Below are 13,388 nucleotides of genomic sequence, written 5' to 3'. Positions count from 1 at the left end.
TCAATAACTGAAGATCGGGACATCAGCAGCTTTAACTGCCTTAAACATTTGCCACGGCCAAGGTCTACGTCTTGACTGTATCCTATCGATAATGATGATTTGGTAGACATCACTAGGAGTGGTATCTCAGGCGTAGTAGCATGGTTGGACTGTTTTGCTTGAGAAGGTCTTTTTCTCTTGGGTCATAATAAAGACGTCTGATATATTTGCTTGAGACTCCTTAACTCTGCTAAAATGTTTAAGAGTACCGTCACCGTTTGACTTTCACTATTCTCCTTCTCTCCTAGACCTTTTTCTTCTCTGCTGCTTCTTCGCGTCGTTTCATTTTTGCCTCTTCTTGTTCTCGCTGTTGCTGTTGAAGGAGAACATCTTGATCTGCTCCTTTCTGCCGATGTAAACATTTATCCAATTCTTCTTGCTGTCTCTGTTTAAAATCATCGATGTGTGGTAGAGAAGGTGAAGATGGCGAAGGTACTGATACCGGAACAATTTCTTGCGAAGAAGAAAGAGAATCGACTAAATTCCAATTAAAATCGACTTCTTCTGGAAGTAAGACTGTGTTGACTTTGGTAGCCACTGCTATTCCATCTCTTCCCGTCTCTACGACCTGTGCACCCCAAGCATCGTATTAGGTTCCGTCATGTTTGAAAATTCTGTAAAATGGATTCACTGCGCACAGAAGCTAGCGCATCTATATAGGAATGTGATGTACCGGACCGCTCTCTTCGGATTGGAAGACAGACTCCGTGTTGTGACTTTATTTTGTAACGTGTCTTTGGATTGGTGAATAAGCTCAATCCGTTTCAATCCGCTCTTCTACTATATATAACACCGTTCAGTTTATTCCCTTTACCTGTTCTCGTCACAAGATGTAGACAAACGTAGAATCATCTGCCCTCGCATCATCGATGCTGCTCTGTACTGACTCATCCATGTAGGTCAGATCATCATGGACAATTATCAGGATCACCGATACGAGTGTTTGGAAAAGAAGAATCGATGTCGCGAGACAAGGCTACTGGAAGTGTTCTCATGAAACGGTCCAGAAGTCAGAAGACCTTTGATGAAGATAAGAAGACCTATGCGTTGCCCTCTATGTTAACGGAATTACATTAGCAAAAAAGGCACTATTCAGGGCCTCATATACCTAGAAAAGATTTGCTTTCTTGTCTAATTTTTGTTGTTGTAGTAGGTTGTATAGTTGTTTGTGTTTGTATTATGCATGGTGAATGTGTTATAAATGCATATGTCCCTCCAAGCATTTAGATTTTGTTCCCGCTCTTTGGACCGATTGAGGTGAGCCCCTTGATACATTGTTTCAATAGTGAGTTCCGTGATGTCACCTCACCTGTTCCATTCCTATTGTCTATAGACAGTCGCAATACTCTTTTGTCTCCTTATAGTTCTACCCAAGCTAAAATTCCATATGTTAAATTCTGCAGGGTACAAATCCCTTAGTTTAACATTAAAGTCCCTTTGTCCCTAGGGTATTCCATTATACTACTCTACTTCTTCAGTTTGGAATCAGTTTAAAAGGTCGTCTGGTTAGTTTAACAGGGTATACAGTCTGGCTCTTCCATCCTTTTCATTAACCTTTTAAATGATATGCTGAGAATCGTCTCATTTGTATGACTAATTTCAGATACAAACGTGTTGGGGAAGAAATTATATGATTAATTATTACTGACATTTTAAATAACATTATAATCATCATCTGAGGAACTTAACATACAGGAGCATATTTGGAGGAAATTGGAAAGATAGAACTGTTCACATTTTGGTATGCAATTATAATATATGTAAAGTGCAATAAAAATTAGCACCTTATTGTTTCATTCAAGCGTATGCATGTCGGTAAAGGTCAATGAAAACTGCAAATACTCTGATTTCATAATGAATTGATAGGTGTGGCCAGCATTTGTCCTGGAGACTGTCACTACTCATTTGATTTAGATCCCAATTAGTATATAAACTAATGAAAATCTCACCTTCTGAGCATTTATTCATGTAGTTGCTCGGAATGAAAAAGGTCAAAATGGTATTATTCACATCTGTGCTAAACTGTTTCCCAACTCTCTGTATTTTGCCACTAAGTCGCAACTTGATCACTATCGATGACTTCACTATTGCCAAGAAAGTATGTCAGGGCATTAAACGTTTAATCGATATATGCGACCATTATTTGGACCAGGAGCTAATTACAGACCAGATGGCATATACACAAAGATATGTCTTGGAAACAATTCTGATTAGCAATTTTGTATACTGTTGTAGCGATAAAAAAGACAATTCACATTTTAGGACTAACTTAGACTGGACTAAAAATTGAAAATCTCACCTTTATAAAAAGGACGCTTACGTTTATTTACCATGGGTACGTTCAATTGCCATAATTTAGAGGCAACGTGCAACCGGTTTTTCTTATTATTAACGTTGGGAAATTAGTGGAGCGCGGTACATCTCAGGAATCCATGAGAAAAGAAGTGTCCATATACGGACAGTTAGAGAATCAGAGCTTCGTATGTGCAAATGTGCTGAATGATAACATCCAAGGTCGTTAAATGAGATATTTTCGTGATGTCTGTTTGTGATAAAACAAAAATCTAAATAGACACTGTTCTTATCTACTAGTTTTATCGCTACCAACCAGAGCGTTGTCTGTTATGTTGAATGGCGAATATGGGTCTTCTACATTGGAAATGCCTGTCTGACTGGTCTGAAAAGAAAGAGGCAAATGGCATCACCAAGGGAAATCGTTAGCATAATAATATATATGTTGTTGTTGTGGGGTTTAACGCCATTTTTCAGCACAAGATATAATATGCATGGTGGGCAGCATAAATGATAGAGAAAGAAACCTGGAAAACCCCGGAAAGAACCACCGAACCACGAGAATCTACTGAGAAGCTTTCAGCGTGATTTGTTTGTTATTCATAAAGATTCGCTTTGTAAAATGAAAACCTGAATAAAATAATATTCACCTATTGGTAGTACTTGCATTTTCTCGAGCATATTTATTCATTACGGCTAAAGCTTTATGATTTGAAATGATTCGGGTACGAAACATATAGCCTGCTAGTATAACAATCACTAAATCGTTCTTCACTTCTTGTTCATTTACTAAATAGTGAGATCTATTGGCTGGAGGATTTGTTTTCACAAGAAAGTACAATGGGAAGTTAAGAGACACGATGACGATATAACACTGCAGTAAATAAGAAAATTAAAAATCAAAGATAGTACATTTTAGACCGTCAAAACTGCTACTAGTACTACTGCTACTAATGATACTACTACTACTACTAATACTACTACTACTAATGATAATAATAATAATAACAATAGTAATAAAAATTAATAATAATAATAATAATAGAAATGTGAGACACAACAACAGAAGAGATTATGGGAGGCTTATGATGAATTCAGCAACATAGATGCAGATATAAAACCATGAGTCCAATGAAGTCAACGTTCCCTAAATATTTTATTCGAACGAGCAGAAAACGTGGTGGCTAAAATAAGGTTCGTCTTACAACAACGCTTCTACTAACCCATGCCTGTGTTATGTACATTTAATTTGTATCATGTATTCGCTTTTGTCCATGATTATATTCTGTGTATATTTAATTTATTTTGTGTAATTGCCATTTGCCCATAATTGATTAATTACTTTTGTGTAAACAACATATTACACCGCTAACATTTCTATGTGATTGTCTGCTGTGATAATTGTCACTTGTAAGCAGACATTTTTACCCGGCCTTTCTAACCTTGGATGATTTTAAAAGAGATCATAAACAAATATTTTGATGGGGAAAATGACTCTAATCCTTGTTTTGTTATTGAGTTTTAGCCTTTTTATTTAAGGGTATTGATATATAGAATTAATCCTTTCTACCCTAGCATCAGTCTTTAGGGAAATCAATTTTAGTTGCGTTCAATTTTATTTGAGAGGATTAATGTAGTTAAATTATTCATTGGAGTTACAAGGATATATACTCATAAGTGTGTCTTATATTGATTTAACCAGTGTGAATCAAAATATAAACTTAAATAGAAAACAATCAACTTATCAATTTGATAATGTGATTCTGAACATCAAGAAAGGGCATGGAACTACATTTTGTAGCGAACACACTCGCAGTTGCCCGAAGTGTATCTTAACTCCGTTCAAAAGACAAATACTTACACTAAAATAGCATGGCATTTACAGTGTTGGTTTAAAGAAATTTAATATACCAATACTACTGGTATAGCAAATACCGATCAGCCCATGGCGCAATAATACACATATATAAACATTCTCGCGACGGTCTGCAGTTGATTTTAGATCAATGATCAATTTCCACATAATAATCATTTGCGACGTATCAAAATAACGATAAAAAGTATTAATAATCCCCGTTTTCTAAATGAATTTAAAATGGTACACAATCACCACAATCCTTTCTGCTTTCTGTTCCCTCTCCCCTCTCGTGCATAACGAACAAGCTAAGCAAAAATGTAGAGTTGAGAGAAAAAAGGATTTTGGGCTGGATTAAGACCTTCAAATAGAAATTACACCAGTTAACCTATAATAATATGGTTCGTCGTAACGACATGTTTGCACTTTTCGTGGGATTTATCTATAGTGTTTATCAATGATACAAAGTTGTAAACAATGTCTACATTATTCTGCAAATGTATCGGTTACATACTACACATAATGTGATGTATGTAATGTTTTGGTATTGTTTCTGAAACACACTGTTATGTTCTAATAATCGATTATTAAGAATTAAATATGAAAATGTCCAAAAGCTGCTCTCTCTCTCTCTCTCTCTCTCTCTCTCTCTGGACCATTGTTTGTAGCAAGATACGGGGTAAAATCTATGAAAAGGCTATCGTAGAGGATGTTACGATTGTGTCATCCAACCATGTCTATGGACTTATGAATTATGGTAAAAGTTAAGTAAAACCGACCAAAAGTTGGGGAACGTATGAATGATAGTAAAGTCAAACCGTCCAAAGGAAAAGTTGACAGAGAGAGACAAACGTATGTTTGTGGTCAGTCGTAATGTTAATTAAAACAGAATAATAACTTATATCAACTGTAAATATATCAAAATAGTTTCAACACCTTCAATTGGTTCATCATTTCGCTTAGTTTTTATTCCACGCTAATTTCCATTCGAAAGTACTTGAATTACTGTATGCCTAAGCGTTCAGTTTGTAGAAGAAGCTAACGTGTTCGTAGTGCTCTACTTTCTTCATAAACATAATATTTCATGTTTAAATAATAAGTGTGTCTTAAATTGATTTAACAAATGTGAATTAAAATAGAAACTTAAAGGGAAAACAATCAACATATCAATTTGCAAATGTGATTGTGAACAACAAGAAAGATATGGTACTACATGTTGTAGCGAACACATTCGCAGGGATGTGAGGAGTTCATTCACTTGGTTAATACACAGTTGTCCGTAGTGTATATCAACACCGTTCAAAGGGTAAATATGTATATTTATATTTGATATAAATAATATATATGTAAAGTATGTACGTTATATCAGTAATGTACCACGCGTATAAATTTTTCATTAAAAGGAAACTCGGCAAACCTCGTTTCCTTTTAATTAAAAATCTATACGTGGCGTGGTAAATCATTGATACAGCGTAAATGCTACGCTGCTACACACAGACACAGACACAGACACACACACACACACACACACACACATATATATATATATAACTGGTTGTTGACAAAACCTACATATTGATGAAACGTATTGTCATTACCTACCAGCTTTTCATCCGTTGTATTCAGTGGTGATTTTGGATCCTCTGCACTGTAGAAACCTGGCACATTGGTCTGTAACGAAAGATACATCTTGCATCACTATGTGAAAGTCTTCAGTCTACGATACTATTTACCCAACGATTTGAAACGCAGTAGTAAATTTTTTTAATTAACAAAGGTCATTATACCTCGAACTTTTGTAGTAAAGAAAAACCAAGCATCACCTTAACAATATTACCTTTATAATAATCAGAAGTAGACAATATATTCTCGATATTTTCTTTCGGTGAAAATATTTTGTAGTAATTTATGATTTACATCCGAAAGTCTTCAGTAAAATAATTTATCTCATTTTAGTAATCCTTTCTTTCTTAACCGAATATGTTTATTAATTACGACAAAAATTTCAAGACTGAAAGAAGGATCAGAGTACGAAAATACACGGAATAAAATTTTAACAGTCAAATAAAAGTTCACCAGTTCTTGCTTGTCTATTAAGTAACCATAGAAGTCACGTGTGCTTAAAAAAGCTACAGTTGGAATTTCAACAAGAAATATTTATAGGGAATAATTACAACATTTTACCAAGCATTTGCAACTAGCATTTATATTGATTAAATCACTATCAGCCAGCATTTCGATTGGCTAATATCACATCATGTAACACAGAACACTTGAAGTTATTAGTTAATGACACCAAAAATGAACTACAGTCGTCGTTTGTACCTTGATATTTATAAACAATATTCCGATTAAAGCTTTATTATTCATTTCTCGAGATGTGTTATTGATTTTATAGCTACTTCTAAAGACAAGAAACTAATTTTAGGTTTTAAAAGATTCCTGAAGTCAATTGGCTTGAAAATCGATTACATATTGTGCATAAGTGGCTCCTTTTAATGAATCGTGTAATCGTTTTTAATCTTCGTTACTTTAGTAATGTAGTAAAATAAGGATTACCTGTTTCCTCTATTTTGTTTAGTTTGTTTTATATGATTGTATAACGTTGTATTCCATATATTTCAACACAAAACAAAAACATGCATCTATGCATGCCTTCCTCATTGTTGAACTATGTATCATGTAATGCGTAAATGTTCGACGTATTCATTCGGAAACATAGCACATATAAAGTGAATATATCGCATGGTTGATGCAAAAGGTGGCTTCAATTATATGCTTTAGCTGAGTAATAGTATATGACATTTATGGAACTTGTCTTTCACATATCACCATAGTATAAATGCAGTGTACAAATTAATTTTTCGAAACCTGTTAAAACATGAAGTAGAAGGAAATCGAAAAGAAGAGAAATATTGGTAAATATAATCAAGAGGTGAAATCAATAAGATGTGAAAAGAGAATCAAACGGCTGCGATATTTAAAGCCGTTTTACAAAGCAGGATTCTGAATGCTTACCTCTTTTGCAATAAATCCTTTACTTGATATGTCGCTTAAGCATTTCGTCTTCTCTCTATTGCATTTTACTAAATATTGGTTTGAATTTGCCACCCTTAAGTGAAAAATTCCAAGGCACACAAAATTTATGATAATGCTTACACCTGGGACCTTCATTTGCACTTCAGCTACGCCGATGAACTAAATTCTAAACCTTTATTGCCTAGTTAAACGGTTTTTCTTAACTCGTTTCCATAGGGATCAAAGTTTAAACATGCGAACGTTCGTAGGGTATACCATGTGACTGCTTATCACCATCGATGATATCACGTGAATTCTGACGTAGAAGGAAGTTTTAAATCTAAGTGTGAGATTTACTCCCATGGGGAAAAGTGTCATGGTCTGAAGAAAATGCAGAGTCATTGAAAAGTCAGCTTAAGATAAATGATATAGTTTTCTAACTGATCGATCTGAATGAAAAGAACAGAAAGAATGGATAAAGACTATTTACCAGGACTATGTTCAATATTATCTAACTAGTTTCACCGTTTTTTTTTTGTTTTGTTTTTTTTACCGCTTTCTCAAATGCTTTGCATTGTTTGTTAGAGGGCATATAGGTGCATACACGCTGTTAATGTATATTGTTAACAAAATTTGTTTTCTTCAGTCTGCGCGACATTGGGATTTAGGGTTTTATCCTTGAGCAATATGTCTCATAGATCTTAGTAGAAATCATCCATATTTTGCTAAGTTTTTTGTGGTATTTTAAAAATAATCTTGAAACATTCTAGATTTTTGTTTGTTTATATAACTGCCTCTGTCTCTTTGATAAATAAGAATGTCCTTCGTGGAATATACTATTTAGTAGCAAATAATGCGTGGAATTTGCATCTTGTAATGAAATTGATAAATCATGTTTGAAGATTTATATACGAATTATAATTTATGATGGCATAGTAAAGTTCAGTGTATGTTTTAGTTGATTGAACACAATTCTGGTCGACAAGTAAATCCTCTATTCTTTTATCTCTTCTTGTAATAAATTAAACATTTAGTGCGTATTAAATGGAACTGATATTTAATTGCAAGAGCGTAATGGCACGAAGACAATAACAACATGGTCCTAAAATGGTACTAAAATAATATAATAAAAAAATCTTATAATCCAATCTTTAGACCAAAGATCTAACCAACATCTATTGAAGTCTGTGAACGTGTTTTTTTCTATAAAAATTACAAATTTGCTCCTCTGACAAGTTGTAATTACAAGTTCGTCTGCAACTATTGTATACAATTTAAATACCGTCTCTGTTCCACATCCTGATATACATTTCTACTGATTCGAAACTGCATATGAAACAAAATCTTATGCACTAATTCGGTGAATATATATTGTTGTTCCGACTCATCAAAGATTAGCGTTGTTTTAAAGTGTTTGCTTCAAAATACTTCACCAACTGAGCAAGACGAACATCTATGGGATTCGGTCAGTATGAGCAGAAGTATAAATGCATATTCTATTGTATTTCTCTGAAGGTTAGAAGAGTGCCGCACCTAGGAAATTTATCAAGGAAACTATTTGTCAATGGTAATGAAATACTCATGCACGCAAGGAAGTCCGGAACCCCTGTGTAAAAATAAATCGGTAGCTTAACTGCACTTTGCATAGATATAGTTTTTACTGTTTCATGATGATTATTGTTTGCTCTATACAAGCCTGTACACGATTGATAACGCAAATAAACGTCACAAATTCTGGCTGAGAAGAATGTTGACCATCCTTTAAATTCCAATGCTTCTTCGTTTCTTGATAGCATTTTATACTCATGATTGCCTTGCAGCACTCTAATGACAAAATATTTGGAACTTGTAATGCCTTAGCGTTTTGTCAACGATTAGGCGATAAACAAAATTCATAGCAGGCGAGTTCAGTAACAAATATATAAATAGTAGCGTGAATTAAAGAAATCAGTTCTTAGGGTAACTATTGTGGTATGCTACCTGTGTAGGCTAGGTAATCGTGGATCCCTTCAATGAAAATTAAATCATTAGGTTAATAATAATTTGAATAGTTAATTTGTACGTATTGGTCCATGAAATTAATGTACGTGTTTAATTTAAATATGCTGTCTCAGAAAAACATCATATTTTCTAGTTTTAAACACATCCCCCAACATCAAAAAACAGTAAAAGACACATAGTGACCGTAATGTAAAGGTCCAATATTATTTTACATTAGTGAAAGACTTGCGTCATACTAATGATACAATATTGTGGAAACTAGGATTTTACTTGCCAGTCAATGCTGTGATTAGAAAAGTAATTCGCAATAAGATTGTGCTGTACTAAATACATATATAGACACAGACATATTGACCCTATTTTCTGTACGAACTTCACTATAAAAATACCCACAGCCAGTACATCGACGATAACGTAACATTAATCTAATCTGAACGCATGAAAATGGTTTGAAAAATTCCTAGACATAAATAAAAGTCATTTTCAATGTACTCAAGCCAATGGTTGTTATTTAATCATAATGACTTCAATAAAATCACAATGACGTGCGACCACTACCAGCGATGTGGCCACAAGTCTTAGGCTCTGAAATGATTTAATTCTAAGCAATTTTTATGAAATACCTTCAAAATTGAACGCACGGGTATTTAATTAATTATTGAAACGTCACTGTTCATTATTTTTTCAAGTAGGGTGTTAATCCGGAAAATAATACTAATTTGTAAAGTATCACTATTATTATCGCTGAAATGCTATCTTCTAGAGTAATATTTGGTAGCGGTCTGAATACATAGTTTGTTGCATGTTGCTGATGGTCTGAGGAGTGTTGCAGATATTAAATGACAGTGAAACTATAAGTTGACGATGATCATTATTCATCCATGTAAAGCCATGGGGTCCCCTTTCAGTGAAAATCAAGGATCAACAAATTTCAGGCCGTTGACTATTAATGACTCAAGCAAGTGACACTTTCCACGTTTAAAAACCTGTTGACCATAATCTAAACCTAACGTTACCAACTCAAGTAAGCCTCAGTACACACTAGCCATAGGATATTCTGGACATGAAAACTGTCAGTTTCTAGTTAATAACTGTAATGAGAAACGGAATTCATAATCTCGCATTAGCTAGATAGAGATCGATGACAGTAGGTATCTAGGCAGATGAGTAGATTGGTACATAAATATATCAACAAACAGACAAACAAACTTGACAGCGATGTAGTCCGGAGAGTAGGCAAAGTTCTAATGCTCGAGAGTACTAAAATACAAAAAGGTTGATGTTAAAGAACGTTGAAATCCTAGATATATCCGGATTTCATTAGTAGAACACTGAAATCCTAGACATGTCCGAATTCCATTAGTAGAACATTGACATCCTAGACATGTCCGGATTCCATTAGTTGAAAATTGGTCCATGCTTTTGTTTAAGTAAGTTTTGTCGTAGTTGACGATTGATCCGAAGGAGAAAAAAGAACCAAACCAAGAACGTTTTCACTGAATTGCAAATTCCAACAACGAGAAAATGTGCAAACATTTTTGGTTAAATGTAGAAAGGGGAGGGAGAAAGAAGGTTGGTACCTTATATTAGTTGACAGTTGTTTAGTAACGAAAGTTTCTTAACTATAGTAACCTATAAATATTTATCTTTCATCGTTCTTTTAAATTTACGAACTAAAAGCAAATACAATTTCCAATATATTTAATGGTTTCTCTTAAACCCGTAACGTTATAGAGAACGCCATCTAGATTACTGATGGGGAAATCGTAGTCTGACAATTTCTTTTGGAATATATGTTTTGACATTTGCAACAGAGTTGTGTGTCAGTATCCATGATGATATTAAAAGTCTGAGAAATGGCTGTCAAAAAGAATAATCACTAAGTGAAATCTACAACTACGCCGACAGTAGGGGATCGATTCCCAATAAAGCAGACGAAATGACCAAGTTTTCAAATCGCATATGTTCGCCATCTCTTACGTACGTATGTTTTATATTTAATATTGATAAGTAGACGAATAAATGATGAAATGAGAGAAAGTGGACAGACAAATAGATGCCAATAATACAATATATTTCTTCGAAAAATATTCCATGTAGGTTGTTTCATTACCTTTAGGAACATTTCATTCTTTGTTTATTCGATGTGTGCAATCCATTTATTTCTAAGTTCTCAAAATGACTGAATTCATAACAATAAACAGCGTAAAATTGTCTACATTGTTCATATGTGTGTGTGTTCATTTGCCTGTTCGTTGTACCCTCCAGTCTTGGACACGATGTCAGCTACACTTACGAAAATTACATTGTAGTCGCATGTAAAACTAGTAAGACAACCTTGCATATATTCGGTTACTGTAGCTAACCTCGCACGCTTGAATTACATTTGCATTTTCCAACATTGTCTTTGATATATCCACTTAATATTGTACCCATTACATTGAGAGACATGATCACTTTTGTCACTCTTTTGGTTTGATATCAATCATATCTGAGGAATAAAGCAACTGCCAACTATTTGGCAGGTAAATGCGTAAAAGTATATATATATATATATATATATATATATATATATATATATATATATATATATATATGAAACGCATTTTGAGGTATACGCAGTATGAGTCTATACACCGGTATCTGTAAATAGACGCATTTAAAAGTCAACTTTGCGTGGATCGTTATTTCAATCATTCTAATTGAATGGGACATATCAGGGCAAGAAGGCATATCTTTTTTTTTTCTACTCGACACATGTCTCTTCTGTGCCTTTTGAGAACCCCAAATGATTCATTGCTATATTCCACAGTACAATCAGGTACAGTTGTGCATACATATATGTTGGTATCTTATCTAAAGTTTGAGGAGCGCCGCACTGGAAAATGTTATGTGAGAAGTTATTTGCTGACGGTTATGCATTACTCAGGCATGAAACGTCGAAACGTAACCCTTCAAAGAAAGGCCCGAACACTCAACAGATAACAGGTAGCCGATGATTGCTCAAACTGGCACCACTTCCTAGTTTTAAAAGAATTTAGACCTTGATCTAACTATGAAATTGAAAAATCCATTTAATAATATCTCCAACACAAGTGGGCATTGATACACACCAACCGTATAATAATAGTCTAGTCATGCAAGAGTATAATTTCTAGTTAATGACCCATAATGAGACATACATAACCCGGTGAGTCTTGCAATTGATAGAGGGGATCAATGGACGAAAGAAGGAATATATTTATATATATATATATATATATATATATATATATATATATATATATATATATATATATATATATATATATATATATATATATAAACAGACTTAATGAGACGGGCTGTGGCGATTATACATATATATGATGTAAAAATACAAATACGGATGCATAGATTATTACACTGTTAATTGCATGACTAAAAATATATATATTTGCATAAACTATCGCAAAGTTTGATTGTAAAATAAAATATTTAACAACACACACGTCGGAGCAATCATCGACTACCTACACACACACACACACACACACACACACACACACATATATATATATATATATATATATATATATATATATATATATATATATATATATATATATATATATATATATATATATATATATATATATATATATATATATATATATATTTAAAGAGAGAGAGAAAGATGGAGAGAGAATCATGCCTTTTATATCAATAATCAAATTCCTTTGAATGTAGTAATCGATGAATATTTTCCTTTCATCGTTCTTTTAAATTTCATGATTGAACGCAAAGATTGTTATCACATACATGTAATGGTGTGTCTAAAGCCCATTTAGTAGCAGAGAAATTAAACCGGATTGTTGATGGCTAAAATCGCAGTCCGCAGTTTATTTTAGAATATGATCTTTTGATATGTGCGACAGAATTGGGAACCAGTTTCCATGAAGATATCAAATGTCTGCAAAATGCTGATTTAGACAGCACGACCACCAAAATGAAAAAATGGTGATAAATCTCTAAGTGGGGGGTTACCTAGAAACAATAGGGGTAGGTCTCTAAGTGGAGGATACCTAGACATCAACAGGGATAAGTTTCTAAGTGGAATTTACCTAGACATAAACAGAGATAAGTCTCTAAGTGAAAGTTACTTAGACATCAACTGGGATGGATCTGTAGGTGGAGGTTACCT

General features: G+C 33.7%; 1 protein-coding gene across 1 annotated transcript in view; it reads right to left on the bottom strand.

Moving 5' to 3' along the window:
- Positions 1–7,464, bottom strand: part of LOC149779190 (neuroendocrine convertase 2-like) — a 70,765-nt gene extending 63,301 nt beyond the window's left edge. The window contains exons 1-3 of the mRNA XM_089938583.1: positions 7,205–7,464; positions 5,789–5,857; positions 2,648–2,716 (exon numbers count right to left, since the gene is read on the bottom strand). Coding sequence (XP_089794709.1) covers positions 2,648–2,716; positions 5,789–5,857; positions 7,205–7,360 — 294 coding nt within the window. The 5' untranslated portion in view covers positions 7,361–7,464. The remainder of the gene's footprint in view (positions 1–2,647; positions 2,717–5,788; positions 5,858–7,204) is intronic.
- Positions 7,465–13,388: the final 5,924 nt, after the last annotated feature.

This window comes from Sinohyriopsis cumingii, chromosome 17 (assembly GCF_028554795.1).
Source record: "Sinohyriopsis cumingii isolate HCF-2022 chromosome 17, ASM2855479v2, whole genome shotgun sequence".
Taxonomy (NCBI): Eukaryota; Metazoa; Mollusca; class Bivalvia; order Unionida; family Unionidae; genus Sinohyriopsis; species Sinohyriopsis cumingii.
This window is presented reverse-complemented; position numbering and strand designations above follow the sequence as displayed.